Source organism: Odontomachus brunneus, unplaced genomic scaffold (assembly GCF_010583005.1).
Source record: "Odontomachus brunneus isolate Ranch 3 - 2012 unplaced genomic scaffold, Obru_v1 Obru_scaffold_213, whole genome shotgun sequence".
Lineage (NCBI taxonomy): Eukaryota > Metazoa > Arthropoda > Insecta > Hymenoptera > Formicidae > Odontomachus > Odontomachus brunneus.
In genome coordinates, this window is record NW_022639663.1 from 463,752 (window position 1) to 484,690 (window position 20,939).

The following is a 20,939-nucleotide window of genomic DNA, read 5'->3' on the forward strand; positions in this document are numbered from 1 at the left end:
TATTATAAACGAGCCTTTAAACGTAACTAAAGAGCGCTTCTGAGTTTCGAAAGAACAGAATATTCCTTCTCAATGTTTATTGGGTGCAGTAGACGTTAGTATTCGACACGTCTAAAACTACACAATGGGTCAGAAGACTGAGCTAGGTTGTGGCAATTAAATATATCGCAAGTTACCGACTAGCTTCGATAAAAGATGTCCTATTTTACACTAAGAGAAATTATTTGATAAGAAATTAAGAAAAAAATATTTCTGATCAAAATACCGATGAACTTTTATATCCAATCCCTCCGATGAGAAATATCGGTTCATAATTTTTATCTGATAAAATGCCATTATAATCGCAAGTATTTCATTAAATGTAATTAGATATAAAAATTTGTCGGTATTTTGATCGAAAATATCTGTTTGTTAATTTTTTATCGGGTAATTTCTCTGTGTATAGCTTGGTTCACGTGACTCGTTATTAACTAATATACAATGTACCGCGGAAATAACGCAGCAATTACGCGCATGCGAGCAGTGTTTGCGCGATGATGCAATTGCTTGCGTCCGAAACCGTTCGAGATCGTTGCCACCAGCAGATCAGGAAATGAAGGTTTCTCCTTCCATTCGCGTTATTCGGCGACACGAACGATGCACCGAGTCTGGTGCGTACCTGGTGGAATATCAGCGAACGTCGCGCGCTCGACACGCAGTCGGCTTTCCTTTCGAATCGTGTCAGTCATCGACAATGTCTCTGTGCGAGTGGTACGCGAACCGTACGGTTCTCCTTACGGGAGTCACCAGCGAATTGGGACGTGCTGTCCTAGAGAAAATCCTACGATCTCTGCCGGACATCAAGGTATACGTCATCCTCAGGCCTCGGAACGGCCTGACCAAGGAGGACCGGCTGAAGAAGATATTCGCGTCGCCCGGGTACGAATTATCCTCCCATGAGTTCGCGCGAGTCTTGTAAATCGGACGCCGCTCGCCCGATATCGCCTTTGTGAGCGTTAAATTGTGACCGCGATTCCGGTCTCGAAGGCGTGCGCCGAATTTATCCCTCGAGTAAGTCGAAACGAAAAAGACGTCCCCATCTACGGTGGTTCTCCGCGGGAATTCTGGAAACGTGGTGCACCTTGTGCCGGAAATCGATTGCCACATTAGATTTTCATCTCGCGAATGCTCACTCACATTGAAAAAAACGTTTAGTTGTCGAAATTAAAATTTGGTCAAAATGGGATTAACCAAATGTTTGGTAACTATAATAGAAAAATTTGATTGCTGCTATTGTTTCGCTTAGCGACTAAGTAAATATATTACTGAGAAAGGCAAAATAGCGGCAATTGAATTTTTTGATACCAAATATTACCATATTTGGTTGATCCCATTTTAACCAAATTTTAGTTTTGTCAATCAAATTCTTTTTTTAATGCACGATTCTGTTAGAAAGAATCGTAAAATTGATTGTTTTTTCTAATGGTCGATTAATCGATAGATTTTTCAATAAGAAATACAGTCAATTATAAAAAATCGATGAGAATGTGTAAGTGAGGTTACACCTAACCAATACTTTTCATTATTTTTAAATAGTTAATCTATAGCATAAGGAAATGTAGATTTTTATATTAAGATTCAATAATAAAACATTTACCACATTAAGGGAATGCCGAAACAGATGACAAATTCTCGAAAAATGTCAATAACAGAGACCTTAGTCTGCCATGTCAATGCCTGTCTTCAATCAAATAATGGCCATTTTGAATATTTGTTGTAATTTAAATTTTTACTTATGATTATTTCATAGTAATGTTAATATAAACTTTATTTTACAATAACTTCGCAACCACTCATATTTGATTATAGATTTATCTAAATTTTTTTCTTTATTTTGACGAGAGGAATATGTCCTAGAAATCTGTCCAAGTATTTCGTAAATATTCTGTATAATATACAAGAAATGCAGATACCCTGTTTATATGTATAAGAAATACGAAAAAGATAATGATTGTGTTAGTGACGGTCGTCTCTGCGTTATCGATATTTTTTGATTTCGTCATCGACTTCAAAATCTTCTTAAACGTAACTAGAAACAGGAAATGAAACAATTCGAAAATTCATCGAGACTATATATAGTCTTGCTTTCTCTTCAGTAATACATAAGTATTATTTTGTTTTGTTCCACCTGTTTTACTCCACATTCTATGAGCAATAACGACAGGACAATGCTTATGTAGATTGTAGACTAATGTCATTAAATGGAAAGTACTCACGACGCGCTACCATATTGATATTCTCAATTGTGTTTGGATCACTGGCTTATTGCTTCAGTTTTACCAGCATCGATTCTGTCTTATCGGTTCCTCCAAAAAGCGATGATTGGAAAAATCGAATTGATTTTCTCGCAAAAAATCTAATCGATTTTCAAGTAATTAAATCGAAATTGTGAACCGCCTATGCTTACGCGCCGCGTTTTACCAGTAGAACGGTGTGGTGCAAGAATTCTCTTCCGTAAAGAGAGAAAAAGAGGGCGACAGGCCTCTTTCTTCATTACTCGGGTTTATTTAAATGTAAAGTGATCTATCGTGACGATACACCATGCAACGAGAGAAATTTCAATTATGATTCGTTGTGTTGTGACTAGAGATCCGTATTCTCGCCCGGCATGAATTTAATTCGGTGTCAATATTATATAATATTGTACGTGTGTGCTGTTCGTATTATCCGAGAAACGTCACTCCGCCACTCCGGCGTTTGAAATACAAGTTAATCGCGGGGATACGAACTACTCCGGGGAATAACGGTCTCTACGGCCCGTCGAATCGATTTCCGCATAATTCGCTGCATTGCCCCTTAAAATTCGCCACTCCATAATGATGCTTGGTAACTTATCGCGCGCGCGCGCGCGCGATACCATTGGCCCAAGATAGCGGGATTCGATACGTCGTCTGCGCGTTGCGATCGCTCGTTGCGCCGAAATCACGCCGCAATAACGATGCAATCAAGATCGAGAAGGCGAGATACGATCGGACGTACGCGTTTAGAGACAGACGCGTAAACCCGATTGCCTCGTTACGTGCTCGTCCATCGTAACGATCGTGGATGCATCGCGAGATGCACGCGAGGCGAAACTCAGCGCCGTTCCATCGCGCAACGCCTCACTCTCACCCCCTCCTCTCCCCGGTTTGAGGAACCGGGGGTGAGAGCGCGCAGGGAGAGATTTATTTTCATTAGCACACGCCTCGTGCCCCCTTTAGAAAGATTATGAAGTATACGTGGAACTCATCCTCACCTTTCCTTTCTCTCGTTCTCGCGCGCGCGAAATCCGTGACCGCGTGGAAAATTCGTCAGCGCGTTTTGAATTTCGCGAAATTAAAACTCACGAAAGGATTGTCTCTGCTCTCTCTTTCTCTCTCGCACTGGGAAATCGCAGTTACCGGGATCACCGAGGACTTCTAGCGTGAAAAAGAGGATCGCGCGAATGAGAAAATGCAAATTGACGTGCCCAAGCGTTCAAGGTGTACAGGCCAGTTCGACGCAATTAAGTAAAAAAAAATCGCTATCAGTGTCACGTCGAGCTCTATTATGTGTATCTTATTTGCGCTTTTTCCACCAGTTTAACGCGGTTATTATATCATCGAGATGCGATTCGCAGCCTTTGCATAACGACCTTCGCAATTGACAATCTTCGCTTCCTCAAAGTAGCGTAAGAACGTAATAAAGTAGTACGCATACGCGATTGAGTGAAATAAAAACTGAAGAAAAAAATGTGAGTAAAAATCCAATTAACATATTGACGTATCTCAACAACGTTAGGTTTACTATTCAAGGTTAAATATTCAAGGTTAAATATTCAATAATTTATCACACAACTGGAAACGGAAAGTGAAGCAATTCGATACGAAAATTTATCGAGACTATACAGGATGTCTCTGAGGTAAGACATACAAAACCACGTGTGGAAGTAGAGGAAGTTTCACGTGGTTGTTTGCAAAATGTCAAGGGTCCTCGTGTTCAAGTTGACCCGCTCTATCTTCACACGTGGTTTTGTATGCTTTGCGTCAAACACCCTGTATATGGTGATTTTCCTTCAGTAATACATGTCAGCACAAGCATTATCTTGTTTTACTCAGCCTTATGTAAGAGACAAGACAATGTTTGTATCGACTTGTCACTTTTCTATAGAAGAAGTATAATTACTCATTAATGAGTACGTTTATCTAATGAGTACTCATTCATACGTTAATTGATACGTTTACGTAAACATTGACATATATCAGTATAAATATAATATACATAATAAAAAAAAAATGGTTTACGACTACAGATCTAAATCTGTTATTTCTTACATTCTGATGGTAGTCAATATAGTTACATAATTTTATATAACTTTTATAGGCAACAGTCTACTTGCAAAACGCGACTTTCTCTTTTATAAATTCTCTGAGCAAGACGGAGAAACATATGAGGAGGTGTTGTCAGTATGATAGCTAAAATTTTTTGGAAAGTTTACATATACATAATAGACTATCAGTTAACATAATAGGTTATCGCGGACTTTGTAAATTTGTTTCACCGGAATATGTGTTTTCCATTCATTCCGTTAAAAGCGACAATGGAAGGTCGCGAATCCGCGAATCACTAGGTGACTGCTTTACATTTTTAAATGACACAACGGCGTACACTTCTTTTGTGCGACGCATCTCCATTTTTATGACATCCCCGGCAGTAAATTCCAAAGCCGATTTGCGTCAGCGGCGTTATTATCGTCGGCAGGTACGAGCGACTGAGGCAGGAGGTGCCGGGCGCGATCTCGCGCGTGCAAGCGTTCGAGGGCAATCTGCTTTACGAAGGGCTCGGTCTAAGCGCCGCGGACAAAGCCTCGTTGAGGGAGGTCACGGTGGCCTTTCACGCTGGTGGCCCGCACGACGTCGTCCTGGAATATTGTCAGGAATTACCGAAGCTTAGGTGCGTCGCAGTAGCGTCCAGCATCTTCAAGCATCGCGGCCAGATAACCGAGAGCTTGCAGAATGAGGCCGTTCCCAAGATACCGGTTGCCCTTGTGCGCTTCCCTTTCATCGGGCCGGCTCACAAGCAACCCATGCCCGGTTTCGTCGAGATCCTGCGTGGTCCCACCGCGCTCATGGTCGGCGCGGGTTACGCGTTCGGCAAGGCGGAGCTACAAGCCGAGGTTATTCCGGTGGACATGGCGGTGAACACGATGATCGCGGCCGCGTGGGAAGTGGGCACGTATGTATTCATGCGAATTGGGGAGAATCTTTCCCGCTAATTTAATTACGATTATTTTCAATTTCTGTCAACTTGTACGTACACTGAAAAGAGGATCTTGTAAACGAAAATTTCGTACACCAAACTGAAATTTGGTATTTAATCCTTTCGTATACCTCCGGCAGAAGAGATGTTTTACACATTGAGACGATTATAGAAGTTTTTGGGAACGCTGATTCCAAATTTACTTTCAATATTTAAATTCAAAATGGCGGCTGTTAAACGCTTAAATACTGATATATTTAAAATATGAACTCGAATTAGACTTCTCTGCTTACTAATTACAAATAGAATGTAAATATTTAAATTTGAAATAATAGATTTCAGACAATGACTACAAGGAACTTCTGAACACACTCATTTTCGACTACAGGTCGAAATCTGTTATTTCATATATTCTGATGGTAGTCTACTTACAAAACGTGACTTTCTCTTCTATGAATTCTCTGAGCAAGACGGAGAAACATATGAGGAGGTGTTGTCACAGTATGATAGCTAAAATTTGAATTTTTTGGAAAGTTTATATAACTATATTTTGTAACAAATGTTAAACACTAATGTTAATTTTTTACATACAGCCTTAACTTTCCTTCTTAAAACAAGTCAAGGTAGAAGTCGATAGAATTATTAATGTTATGAATTTTTTCATAAATAAAACGTGTATGTTCCAGAGATACAAAAGGGTTAAAATTAACTACGTTTAACAAACTAAACGTTTGGTAATTACAACTAAAAAATTTAATTGCCGCTTTGTGTGTCTTGTCTTCTTAATAATATGTGTACACATGAGTAAAAACATGGTAATGTTAACTAAATTGCGTACGTACCCCAAATATTTTATTTCCCAAATATTTTATATTATATTTTTATTCCCAAATATTTTATAAATACAAAAATAATTTTTTCAGTGTAACATTTCTGAAATGTCTGCTTCCTTATTAAAAGAAAAGAGTTGCTAGCTCCATGCGCGATTTACTTCTTGCATTCGTTTTCCCAAGTTTCGTTCGTTATAAACACGAATAATATTTAATAATCGCAAAAGCGGATTAACCTAAATTAATCCGGCTTCATAAAGTGCTCTTAGCTGCTCTGCCGTTGCGAGAAATAATCTGAATGGCCATTTATATATCGACTAAATTCAACTTACCGTTACCGTGTCAAGTATCACTTATATCTTAGCCCTGTAATTTCTGTAGCGGAAGCAATCTATTAAGATCTGCCTTACGTAAGTACAGTAAAGATACTTAAATATTACATTCAGTGTTATTCAATTAAGAAGCGAAAGGCAATTGGTGTTGAAGGCACCGTGTAAGGCAAATATGGCATTATGCAATAGTTGAAGAACAGTCATAATTAATGTCCGACTGCAAGGCGTGAAGCAGAGTACAGTTTTATGTATTCGCGAGTATATGTCACGCGATTTTTCTTTTTCTCCAAATTCTCAAATTATCTTGTAAAAAACGATTATTAGTTCTGCTTCAAATATGTTTCAAAATTCAGAAAAGGTAGCTCGTTATTTCTTCATAAAAAACATGAAATACGCGGATGGAAAAAATTAATTATTGAATAGAATAACGTTAAGAGACGCTCGGTAACATGCTAGGCATATATATAGGATGTCTCAGAACAATGTATATATGTATATATATATACATGTATATATAATTACACATATATAATTATATATTAATGCCGTCAGTTCTATCTTTTTCTCCTATTTTTTTCACACAACAGAGATTACGAAATAAAGAAAAGTGCAAAACACAATGGAATATCTTGTGCGTGAATTTAGCGGGTTGTTTTATTATAAGAGAAAAAATAATAAAAATATTAATAAGATAAATATCTCTTTCGCTATCTACTGTACTTTTTAACATATCGCCATTGAAATTCGTTGCAGACGCGGCTTATCTAGTTTTCCAATGCGAAATATTGGATACGAGCAAACACGTTTTGCGTTTCCGCGGTTGTTACTGTTTGCTCGCTCCCGACGCTTCCGCCTCAATTGTCTAAAACGAAATTCGTTCCTTTCAGTTTTTATTCGAGATTCAGCCCACAATCCTCCGAAAGCAGAGCTGCTCCTATCTTCTCTCGCGATATCGTATTCTCTAAAGTACGATCAGTATATTTATCACTGAAATGTACTACACTTATATAACTGATTATTCAGTTATAAATTCGGCATTGCAGTCAGTAAAATCTCTCTGAAAGGATCAATTAATAGTGGCGATTGTTAATGCAGTTTGCAAACGCGGACAGTGTCATCACACGCAAATTGCATGCCGAAGCCGTTAATTCTATCAATGCAGAGAGTTGGATCGAAATCCAACTGTACGAATACAGTGATGACGAATTTGTATTGACTACGGATTTTGAAGCGAAATTTTATTTCCACCGGTCAAAATCACTGAGATATATGATGGAGTAGTAAAGTGCGAGTGTTTCCGCGAAAAATCAGCAGATACTAACTGATTACACTATATTACAAGATTTTCCACTTTTATCATGAAAGGTGGCTTTTTAGTAAATCGGATGAACTGAATACGAATGTGACTTCAAAAACTGTCCATCACATCAGGTTTCTGAGAAAATGAATTTATACCACAAAAAACGCGTTTTTGATCATTTTTACAAATTCGTAACACATGAACCAGACGTGCTAGCAACTTTGAAAGAATTTGAAATTAATGCTTGAACCTTTGTCTTTATTTTTGTCTTTATCTTGAAAAGTCGGAAACTTAAAGCGCAATTTCGTAGAAATCACCCTTACAAGAAAATGAAGCAATTTCACAAATTTATACGATACAATAGCAAAATTATAGTTTATACTCAACAAATTTTTGGGTATACAGAATTAGTGATTACAAAAACTTTTCTATTAAAATCGATTGTATCTATCTATAACAAAAATGTAATTAGAATCCTATTCTGCAGAATATAATTTTTTTTAATATTACTTTAATATTACTGTTATTTTGTAAAATGATAGGTTTAACAATTTCTATGTCCTCCAAGGATAGTATGAGCGACATGAATGAATAAGATATATATTTGTTCTATAACCTTTATTATTTTCTGAATTTCTCCCACATACAAATTTACTCAGAAATTTATTGCGTATAAGTTACAAACTATTTTGTTGTATTTTGTGACAATGCTTCATTATCTGCAAGAGTTTTACAAAGTTATATTTTAAACTTCCGACTTAAATAAAGATAAAGCTTCAATTTTAAACTTTTTTGGAATCGTTGGTACGTTTGGTTTATGTGTTACCAATTTATAAAAATGGTCAAAAACGCGCTTTTAGCGTATAAATTATTTTTCATTTTTTTCGGAAACGTGATGGACAGTTTTTGAGTTCACATTCGTGTTCAGCTCATCAGATTTACTAAAAAGCGACCCTTCGTGACAAAAGTGCAAGAAATTGATCAAAATTTGTAACTTAGTGTTATCGGCAAAAAATACTCCTTTTATATATATAATTCAATCAGAAATATTTCTACCAATTCGCTTTAAGGGATTAAATCCTTCGGGTTAAAAATGCGAACAAATATTTTCAGTTTCGACGTAGTTACGTCGGTCATGTCGTCACTTGACAATGTGCATTAATATGTGTTTTGACGAAAGAAAAAAACTCTTTCATAAAATACAATTTTATGAAACAATTTACATCAGTGTGCCGTATTGTGTAGAAATCGCGTCGTGCGTTCTTATTTCTATTTATTTGAATTAATGACCGCGTCGATCGAGGCGAAACGCGAAAGCCCCTGCGCTGCTCGTTGGCTTCTCGAGGTGTGGGCAACCCTTTCTTCCCGGCGTGAGTTATATTTCTGGTTCTTGGAGCAAGTACGCGCGCGCGACTGTGCGGTTCGTGCACGGCGAAGAAAACGATTATTGGAGATTGTACGCGCGAGCCGGTAATTGAAATCGATAGTTAAATTGCGCTCCGCGCTTCACGACGGGATAGTTAGATTATATTAGATCGATTTACTAAACGAAGCAACCCCTGTCGAAGATACGGACGGTGCATCGATTTCCGCGTGTAGGATGCATCGACGAGGAAAGTGGCTCACGTGAAGCGTGAAATGAAAATCGAAAATAATATCGTAACGGCGAGGAGATGGTGCACGCGCTCGCGAGAGAATCCCCGCGGCAGGATTGACGAGGAACCACGACGAGATCGCGTCGTCTTGTGTCGATCCTCTTCATCGGCTGGTTTCGAACGAGATTTTAACTGGCGTCCGCACGCACAACGAAAACCAAGCGAATCCTTGAAATCGCGAGCTTCACTTAGTTGCACAAATTATTTTAGCCGAAATTTAACTCATTAAACGCTTACTCAGGTAAACTCGGCAATAATAACATGTTGCACATGCATAAGAAAATCAACAAATTTGTGCATGAAAAGAATGCCTCTTCTATTGGGCAAATTTTTACACTAGATTGGTCAATTTCCTTGTGCGTATGAATAATGCAAATTTAACGAATTAAACTCCGGTTAAGCAAGTTGTGGAATTGGTCCTTGACTCTTCATATTTGATAATGATTTTTTATGATCTATATGCAAAAACGACTGATACAGGACTTATTTATTTAGCATTGTCGTTCTAAAGCAATGTCTGTTTACCTGTTTTGTTCGTCAATATATAGTTCCGATTTTTGTCATTGGACGATAAAAAAAAAAATATGTTTTCAAAATGAAATTTTGAAGACGCTCTCACTGCATTCAACAGCGTTTACTTCATTTGAACAGTCAAAAATCGTTCTCTTGAAATTTTTTTGGTTTGTTAAATAGAAGGTTAAGTCAGCCCCAACAACGAACCGATTGAACGAAACTTATAGCTCCTCCCCCCCGGGGCTCTTTTCCTAAAAGTCTTACGCTTGCTACTAGTTTCTACCGGGAGCACCTCTTCGCTTCGCTCTGAAGTATTTCCGAACGACTGAACTGCGAATAAGTTGATTGCATTCGCCTTGCAAGAAACGGAGCGTCGCTATATCTGCCTCTCATGCACCTCCCCGTTCGGCTTTGCCGGTTGCCCGTCGCGTTTCGGAGGAGTTACTAGTTGAAAATACGATTAATTATCGGTAGTCGTTAGTAGCAGCTTTGCAGAGCAGCGCGATGGAAGTACAACATTCACGGGCGCGAATTCAGGCGTCGATGTACTAAATGTGCGCAGATACATATTGTTGCTCGTGTAAATTACGGTGCGACTCTAAATCAAGCGAGAAACGTGTTACGTTCGATCGTGGTTAATTTTCGCGTGACGCACAGGAGAAAATATGCCGAATTGCACTCTCTCCTTCTCCTCCCAACCTCCTTCCCATTCCTCTTTCTCTATTTCTTTCACAATATTCTCTCTTTTCACGCGCAGGTCTAACGCTGCGGAGCCGGTAGTCTACAACGCGACGACGATCGATTGCACGTGGAAAGATCTGGTTAAAAAGAGCCGACGGGCCAGCTGGATATTCCCGTATCCGACCTTCGGAATACGTGGAATGACGTACATCGTACCGCTGTACTGGATTTTGGTGCTGCTTCTCGAATGGCTGCCATCCGTACTCTGCGACACCGTCCTCAGTCTGTGCGGCAGAAAGCAGAGGTACCACGAGCGCGGAATTTATCGCGGAATTCCGCGAGTCACGAATTTATCGTCATAGTTTCGTCAACGTCTCCGCACGGCCGTTTTCGCAGTTCCGCGGAAAATTTAGCGCGGTCATTTCGATCACTGTCAACTAGCCATAAAACTGGAGAGCAAGCATCGAGGTAGCTTTATATTTCGTTGTTTATTTTTCTTTTTCTTACGCGCGATTTTATAATTTATCATTATTTCGCACAGATAAGACACGTATATCGTTCGCGAAAGATACGCCTACACGGAAAAAAGATGTGGCGCACACAAGCAGAAATATTTAGCTGAGAGCAGAGTATAGTTGCATTACCATTGTTATCTTTGTGTGATGCTAATATGTATTTGTTGATATAACTCAGTTTAGTACATCAAGCACATCAATGTAGTTGCAGACGATCTGGTTATGGCAACCAGAAATCGACTCGGGTGACATTTACCATGGATACACTTTAGTCAAAGTGACCAGACATTATCACTGTAGTTCAGCAATTGGTTTGTGGTTACCAGCAACCACATAATTGGCCGTAATTATATGCACGAATGATCTAATCTACATGAAGTACGTTTCAAGGAAAATAATGATGAAAATTTGATACATGATTTAGAAATGCAGTGACAGCACTAATTTTCTTCGTTCCAAAGCCAAACATGGTCAATTTTCTTCTCTTTAAGAGGACTCCACACTTGAAAATTTTATCGACAAAATATTGACTAAATGAACAAAACGGTCTACTCCATTTATTTCCGCTTGATATCGCGCTATGTTATTTAAAGCAGGGCGCGCGTATATGTATTTTCTATACGTTTCGTCTCTTATATCGTCAAAATGGATCTGACTAAATGGACAAAATAGATCGTCTACAAATACTAACTTTATTCTGCGAGATTTATGTCGTGTTACGACATAATTGCGCTATTTTTTTCGTATTTTTTTGTATATTTTTGGTACAGAACTTACGTAAATATGTGTTGCTTTGTCTTATCACACTGAAAGAAATTATCCGAAAAAAATAAACAAACGGATATTTCTGATTAAAATGTCTTTATCCGATTAGGAAATATCCGATAAGAAAAATCGATTTATAATTTTTTGATCGATTTATGTGATGAAATGCCATTATAATCGAAAGTATCCGATAAAATTTAATCGGATATCTTGATCGGATATAAAAATTGATCGAAATTTGATCAATTTTTATATCCAATAAATATTATATATAATATTATATAAATATTATATTTTATATCCGGAAATATTCATTTGTTAATTTTTTATCGAATAATTTCTCTCAGTTCTATGAAAAACCTAACCACACATATATAGAAATCTTTCTACAAGCTTTTCGGATATTATTAAACTTCTGTATTCAAATGCGAAGGTATAGCAATGTTTTTCCAAATTTTTCAAAATTTTCCAAATTTCCAAAATTATTTGGGTTAAGCAAATATTAAGCTACCTACAGTTTAATATTTTATATCTAAAATTTTTGTTTTCCTCCCATATTGAGTAAGCTCCTATTTATTTTTGCACGTATTTTCATTGCGTAAAAGTATTTGTAATTTTGTATAACCAATATGACGTAATAACTTTGCAGAAAAATACCAGTATTTTATCGGTAAAGTTTTCAGCATCCCTTTCATCAATCAATTTTTTCAGTACGTAGAAAGACGTACTGAATTATTCATTGGTAGAAAAAAAGAAAGCTTGAAAATCATAATTTCGTGGATTGGATCATTCTTGCATAACTAAGGCCAATTAGTTGTTCTGTATTTCATTATTAATCTGGTTGGTACAGTCAGATTTTTGTACAGGCGAACCATACTGTTGGTTTTCTTCTCATGTACTTAATATTCTTCATATTAAATTTTCGATCGCGAGCAAGTTATAGGTAAAATGCGTCGGGGCATTGTCTAAGTTCAAAATTACGATGTGCAGCGCTTGTGCAACAGCTGGCAATATTAAATGTGCTCGCGGTGTATGAAGTTGTTCCGAAAGCGCGGCACTACGAAATGCAATTACACGACTGAATCGCCGTCCGAAAGTGTGAGCGCTTTTATTATCCACTATTTCACGATCCAATATCTAGTTGTAAATATCTCATATACGTTTTACATTACGTGCATTGAAATGTGTCGCTTTAAATAGAAATAAATCTCGCGCTCTATACGTTTGTATCAATTTGACGGGACGTCGATCGTTCCTCCATTCATCGGCTCCATTTATTTCCGTTTACGCGTTTTGATATCGCGCAATGTTATTTAAAGCAGGGCGCGCGTAAATGCATTTTCTACACGTTTCGTCTTTTATATCGCGACAACTATAAATCCGAGAGATCGCGCGGAATGATCATCGCGCGCAGCCGGTATTAAACGCCGCGATGCAGCTCGAAGATAACCTTCCGCCTGCATTCGCGAGCATTAAGAAATGATTAAAGCCGCTCATACATGAAGCCTCCAACTTTGCCGATAACCACCACCGCGATCGCGAGGAAGTTTCGGAGAGGAGACTCGCGTGAAAGTTGGCGATCGCGATCGTGAACGCTCGTATTAGCTCTTTTGGAATCCGCCGAGCACCGTGAAAGGCGCACACTGGAATACCGCGCCACGTATCGTAAAAGTAAAAGTTATCTGAAACTACAATTTAGACGCGCGCGACATAAACAGGTACACAAACAAGTCCCCCAACTCTTGCTCGAACGCGCGCCCATGAACGTGGAAGAAAGGAAAGCTGCGCTCCGAACGGAAAAACTCATTTCTCCGATCACGGAAGTTGCGCCGTTCGATGCCCGATTACTTTTGAGGAATGAGGTCGCGACGAGGAAACTTTCGGGAGATCTTGACGGGCTGTCCCATCGGAATTCGTTTTTACGCGTACCCTGGGGTGTTCGTGCGTATCGACTTACTTGTGGCGATTATTTTCGACAGTTGGCCGAGGGAACGATAACTATGGAGATTGAGGGTCTATTGCTCGTATTTAAAAAATCACTCAAAATAAAGTTCCTAAAATGAAAAATTTTTGAGGAAATTAATTTATTTTGCATGCAAAAGTGATCACAAACAACTTAGAGTCAATGTCACATTGCGTTAAAAGTTCTTCCATTTTGGAGTACGAGTCTAGCAAGCGTGATGACGTGCACTGTTAAATCCGTAGTGTCAAATTATACTTAATTTGAGTTATTTTTAACCATTCCTATAAGTCGCTACTCCTACTAAATATGTCATTAATTTAACTAATGTAATGGAGTTAAATAATTTAACTTAAGAATTTAAATTTGACTAAAATTTAGTTTATTTTTTATTATGCGCACATTAATGTAACCTTTGTTTTAGTAAAAAATGACTTAATATTGTTTTAAATGGGTTGATTAGATGTGGTTGTTTTTTTAAACACATGTTTTGTGTTAAAATAGTAAATTTTGACACACATGATAGTTAAAAATAAGTAAATATTATTTAACTCAAGAAATTGGTTTAAATTTAAACCTCCAATATTTAACAGTGTGTTAATGACGCCTTAGTGACGTCTCCAACGTCAATAATACATCTCTCTCAAGCTAGCAGGACCAAATGAGCAGAATCGAATGGGACTTATCGCATTTTTTTAGTACTCATTTTGTACTATTTTGTACCACAAAAAAAAAATTTGTACTACGTGCCGTTTTAAAAAAAATCGTGGCGCTGCTAACTTGATATCAAGCTAGCAGGACCAAAAAAAATAAAAAAAAAAAAATAAACCATCGTACACACAATTAGTACTGAATTTGTACTAATTTGTACCATTTGAAATAAGTCGAAAATTTTATATTTTCCCTTTTAAACAACCCCTCCCTTATCTAAACCTAATATAAAGATAGCAGGATCACGATTTTTTCACTTTTTCTTGATGGTACAAATTAGTACAAATTCAAAAACGATAAAATCTATCATTTCTTGTCGATTTTTACCAGTTTTCATTTTGTTCTCTTTATACTAAGTCAGCAGGACCACAATATTTTTTTAAATAAAACGAGGTACAAAATCATTTTTGATAATACAAAATACTACACAATTAATGTAATTTTGTACCATTAAAAACAATTTTGTATTCCATATCCTTTAAGAGAAATCGTGGTCCTACTGACTTAATATAAAGTCAGCAAAAATTGTTAAAAAAACGAAACAAATAGTAGATTTTGTCGTTTCAGAATTTGTACCAATTTGTACCACCAAAAAAAGTATCAAAAATATTTCTGCCGACCCTTTAAAATAACCTCCTCAACTTTGACTAGCTTCAAGAATAAAGCTTTCTGCTCCGATTATTAAGAATTAAATCAGTAAAATCAAATCAAATTTATTGCATTTTTCAATACTTATTGTGTAGTATTTTGTACCATTAAAAATGATTTTGTACTTTGTTTTATCTATAAAAAATGGTGGTCCTGCTGACTTAATTTTACGCTAACAGAATAAATATAATTGAAAAACGGCAAATTGCAATAGGTTTTATCGTTTCTGAATTTGTACTAATTTGTACCACCGAGAAAAATATGCAAATATTTCTGTTTACCCCTTAAAACCTCACATTTAACCAACCTCAAAAATAAAATTTCTTTCTTTCGATTATTAAGAATTAAATCAATAGAATCAAATTATATTTATTGCGTTTTTTATTACTCATTGTGTACTATTTTGTACCATAAAAAATAATTTTGTACCCCGTACTATTTAAAAAAATATTGTGGTCCTGCTAACTTAATATACAGAAAACAAAATAAAAACTGGTAAAAAACGACAAGAAATGATAGATTTTATCGTTTTTGAATTTGTACTAATTTGTACCATCAAGAAAAAGTGAAAAAATCGTGATCCTGCTATCTTTATATTAGGTTTAGATAAGAGAGGGGTTGTTTAAAGGGAATATAAAATTTTCGATTTATTTCGAATGGTACAAATTAATACAAATTCAGTACTAATTGTGTATACCATGGTTTATTTTTTTTTTTATTGTTTTTGATCCTGCAAGCTTGATATCAAGTTAGCAGCGCCATGATTTTTTTTAAAACGTGGAACAAATTTTTTTTTGTGGTACAAAATAGTACAAAATGAGTACTAAACAATGCGATAAGTCCCATTCGATTCTGCTCATTTGGTCCTGCTAGCTTGAGAGATAATACGCCATTAATATATATTATTTAACGCTATCCTGCTATGTTCAACCGTGCTGTGGAAATATATGACGTTATTTTGGATAAAGGAAAAGATAATTAAAAAATAATGATAAAAAATCTCAATTTCTGCATACGTGTACTTTGAGTATTTAAAATAATGTGCGCAAAATTTCGACGTGGTTCAGAGATAAAAATTATATATAATATAAAATAATAATTAGAAATGGTATAAAATAAAATTAAAAAAAAACTATAATATACATATGTCATACGTTTCTGTATGGAAAGTAGAAATATTAACTCATTTTCATTATTGCAGGGGCAACAAGTAATATCCTTAAGTGCTCAATGAACATTTACTAAAACACTTTTTCATCAATATTGAAGAATGTTGGGGAAATAATTCTTGTCAGTTATACGTATCAATTATTTTAATACGCGATAAAGAAAAGTAAAAGAAGAAAACAGAAGAAAAACGCGGTCGCTATGGAAATCGATTTGCGAACGAAAATATTTTTGCATTCGTCCTGCCAAATACTTCTCTGATTTCTCTATTTGCTCGGACGCGTGCAGAGTAAATCTTGCGCGTTAACTCAACTTGAGCTTTTCTTTCTTCTCCTTGGGAAGAAACTCTGTCGTCAAGTTTGCCGCGATTCGTTCGTAATAAGTTGGATTGGAAATTATATAGTTCGCGACGGACGCGTAGAAAGTTTTTTTATTATCCCGTTCGCGCGCTTAATGGTACTTTGCGATCTCTCTCCGACTGCGATCGAGTTGGCCACTTGAAAATCAATTTTGGGCACGTCTCGTCCGTTCTATTGCGCGTTCATATTCGAGTTAGAGATCGATACGGTCTTCGTATCGGAGACAAAGGAAAAAGAGATTCTGTGTACCGCGAATGGAATGAAAAACGAAAAAATTCGCGATGAGTCGGTGCCGTCGGGAGTGAGCGCAGAGTGTGTTGGGCGAGACGAGCATTAACGGTGAGAAGCGACGGTGGTGCAGGGACACAGAGGGGAGGGAGGGGGAAAGGAGGAAGGAAGGATCGGTTCTGCTAAAGGTAAGAATCTTCGTTGCTCCGCAGGATCGTCGCAGAGTACGACAGAGTTCGTAATGCACTTCGATCTCTGAAGTCAATTTCATGGAGGTCGTGGCCAGCGGAGAGGAAGCGCGTGTATCAGCTCCAGAGCCGTCTGATGGAGAAAGAGCGGGAGATGTTTCCGGTCACCGCGGTAATTGACATCGAGGCTTACATCCTCTGCGTCGCGGCCGCCACACGGAAATACTGCGTGAACGAGGACAACTTCAAAGTCATAAAAATCGTACGCACGCTCCTCTTACTTATACCCGTGATATTCGTCGTCGCTTACGTTGTATTTCTTAATCACACGAACGCGGTCAGATAAGGGTAACCTGTGCATGGGAGATTTCGCTTGCTTCTCTTTCAGAAATTCGCAGTAAGAAGAACACTTAACGGTTCTGAAACGCTCTGTATACTCTGTGTAAATATTATCGAAATTCGCGGAAGCGTATCTCGATTTAATCATCTGCATACGCTGCTTTTTATATATATATATGGAACTTGAATTATATCTTTCCTAGACTTGTACAGGGTGTCTGACACAAGACATATAAATGTGTGAAGATAGAGCATGTCATAACTTGATGAAGTTTCCTGGCATTTTGTAAACAAAATGTAAATTATATAAAATTTCGAGACGTTGTAAAAAGAAGATTGGTGAACTGAAGCGTACGGCTATGAGACGAGCTTTGTTAGCAAGATCTCATCGAAAGTGGCTGAAACGAGACTATTTCTTGACGATACGACATGTTCACGATACGTTAAAAAACATTTATCTGCGCACTGCTCGTATCCTTAAGCCTAATCTACAATGTGCTCTTTATTTTCTATTTTCCACTTTTTATCTCTTGTATCTTTGCTTTTCGATGTTTTACCGATGATTTTGTCTTCGATGATTGTGTCTTTTATTACGTGTCTCTTCTGAAGTTCGTCAACTTTTATTTCAAAGTAAATAACAAGAAACAATAACAAGAAACACAAAAAGCACCACAAAATCAGTGAAGTTAAAGGAAGTTGGTCAGCCTTACCTAATCAAAATTACCTATTCTGATTGGTCCACATGAAGTGATGCTTTTCCTCAGAGAGAACAAATTGTACACGACGATGTTCCTTGGTTCTAGGCGACAAAAAAACAAGAAACGAAAGGCAGAAGCAATGAAACAATACACAAAGAACACACATTGTACATTGAGCTTTACTCTGCCGTCAACTTATATTCATCTATGCTCAGAGGCAGTCGCATTTCAATTATTTTCGATAAGATCTGATAGAATCCGTCTCACATAATATCGCGCGCTCTGGTTCGTCAATCTTTTTTTCATTAATATCTCGAAATTGCACGTGGTTGTCTGTAAAATGTCAAGAGTTCTCGGGCTCAGGTTGACGTGCTCTATCATAACACATGATTTTGTATGTTTTGCTTTAGAGATACCTTGTAGAACTTGTCCCACAATAGCGCGCATTCTAATTCGCCAATCATATTTTTTTTTAATTTCACGTTTGCAAAATGCCAGGGATTCTCGTGCTCAGGTTGGCACGCTCTACCTTCACACGTAGTTTCATATATTTTGCGTCAGGCACTCTGTATGATCGCGTTCAACCGAGTCACACAATGTATGAATAGTGCTCATAATACAACATCTGGTTTGTACGAATCAGTCAGACGCAAAGTCCTTTCCGACAAGAGCCGAAGGTATCTCGCTTCGGCCATTCATGAGATTGATTCCAGAGGCAGACTCGTGGCCGCACGGAATCGTCCGTAGCGCTTCACAAATATTCGTGAGAGCCGTGCCGAGGCGTCTGCACGAGAAAATGCCGCTTGGGTGAAAGTTTCCAGGCGAACATCTATTCGCATTGGAGCGCTCGCGCGGGTGTATCAACGAAGGCATATTTCCGACACGTTCTCTCTTATGCAACACCGCCGCGCCGACTTGCACTCATTCTCTTCATCGAAAGGGATACAGAGAAAACGGGGAATATTATTTGTAGATTTTATATGTTCTCTGGAGGACAGGGTGAAATACGCGCGAAATTCTCGCGAAAGCTTTCCGATGCGCGTGCGTACATAAGAATCGCTTGAGGCTGAATGCGAGAATGCGACGCGACGATAGAGTTTTGACACCTGTTTCTAGAGCAGCGGTAAAACACGTGTAAAGGATGCTTCTTAATGTTTATACGTACACGGTAAAAAACATTTTGTACTTGCGTTGAAACTGGTTCTTGTTAATAATTTTCTGTTAAATTCTTAACATTCCCGCGTATTAATTTAACATATTTTGTTTGTATTATCCGAATGTTTTGTGTTAAATTAATATGCAATATATGTAAATATTAAAATTACACATTTTATACTTCAGTACAAACTAACATTTATGTAATAAATGTTAATATAAATGTTAATTTTACCGAAAAATTGTTTCGTCTTACGACATACATTGTACAAAGTGTATCTACAATCAGAGTAAGAATGGTATAATAGGTAATGTAAGTGACTTTCACGAGGCAAGAAAAATATGATATTAATTGAATCAATTGGAGAACATATAATTGAAGATTTCAGATAAAATCATTGATAAAACTTTAAAAACAGCGCAATAAAAAAGGAAATGAATACAATATTTTTCTTACTGTGAAAATAACATTTGTTTTTGTTATGTTACATTCGACATTATACATAGATGTCAATTTTAAATAAAATTCGTTTTAAATTAGTGCTGATGTTAATTTTGTTATGTTAATTTTTGACACAATGTGTTATTTTTTAACATATTTGCCTTATGTTAATTTACAAAAAATTGGGTAGGCCGTTCTAGATATGTAAAATATTAAATTCAACATAAAATTTTTGCTGTATATATAAGATACTATATATCTTTGTGACTGTTTTAAAAAATTATACTGACGAAGAGCGTATATGTTTTGTATAATAAATTATTGTTAAATGCGAAATATATAATAATCTATTGCTTCATATAACAAGAGATTATTGTCTTCACTTACGTTTCATCTGAAAGCTCTGCATTGGACGACACTAAATTTATATCAAAACGTAAAAGACTCAATTCAAACATTGAAATTATTTCATAAAGTTATCGCGTCTAAATTCTTTTATCATTTTCCGTAACGGTAGCGAAATTAAAGTAATAACGTACATCTCACCGCGGAATATTCTTACTAGCATATATAACGTACGTCGTTCCATTTTTTCCGCTCCACGTTGTCAGCAAAAATTTCGTTCGCGTGACTAGCCCGTGGGAGCCTGAGCCGAGTTATGCTTTCAAAATCCTATTACGAGTTGCGAGCGCGAAATTTAGCAAAGAAAGTTGCGGATTAGTTTCGCGGGATATAATTGGACGTGGTGGGTGGAACTGCGCCTTCATAATAATAATTGGGAACGTCTATTCCGCGGAACGAAGTTCCCCTCCCTTCCTCTCGTTGTCGGTGAGAGACCGAGGGAACGAGGGTTCGGAGGTTAAAAAAAGAGGTTAAAGGCGGGCGGCTGTCGGATGGAGGGAACGAGGTAACGGTAAAAATGGCAAAAGCGAAAAAGAGAGGGAGGGAGATCGTAAAGTGAAAAAGACGTGGCGGGTGTGTATATTCAATTTAACTCTAACAGAGTGGTATGAATAAGATGTACGTATATATATGCTAAGTAAATATATATATATATATATGTATGTATATATTATATATGCCTGCAATTGCCTCTTTGCGAAAGTGACTTACACCGGCGCACTTGGAACGATAGAACGACGCGTAGAACGAGAGAAAGAGAGAGAGAGAGAGAGAGAGAGAGAGAGAGAGAGAGAG

At 37.3% G+C, this 20,939-nt stretch overlaps 1 protein-coding gene across 1 annotated transcript; it reads left to right on the forward strand.

Moving 5' to 3' along the window:
- The first annotated feature begins 694 nt into the window (after positions 1-694).
- Positions 695-20,921, forward strand: LOC116852304 (putative fatty acyl-CoA reductase CG5065). Its single transcript, XM_032832507.1, has 4 exons — positions 695-918; positions 4,759-5,232; positions 10,644-10,871; positions 17,133-20,921. Exons 1-4 carry the CDS (start codon positions 734-736, stop codon positions 17,452-17,454), a joined length of 1,209 nt encoding a protein of 402 aa, XP_032688398.1. The 5' UTR covers positions 695-733; the 3' UTR covers positions 17,455-20,921.
- The last annotated feature ends 18 nt before the right edge of the window (positions 20,922-20,939 follow it).

Excerpts from the sequence above, each read along its gene's own strand:
- LOC116852304 (XM_032832507.1), top strand. The coding sequence starts at position 734 with ATGTCTCTGTGCGAGTGGTACGCGAACCGTACGGTTCTCCTTACGGGA. Across the intron at positions 5,233-10,643 it reads GCCGCGTGGGAAGTGGGCAC|GTCTAACGCTGCGGAGCCGG; the intron begins GTATGTATTCAT and ends TTTCACGCGCAG. Across the intron at positions 10,872-17,132 it reads CTGTGCGGCAGAAAGCAGAG|GATCGTCGCAGAGTACGACA; the intron begins GTACCACGAGCG and ends GTTGCTCCGCAG.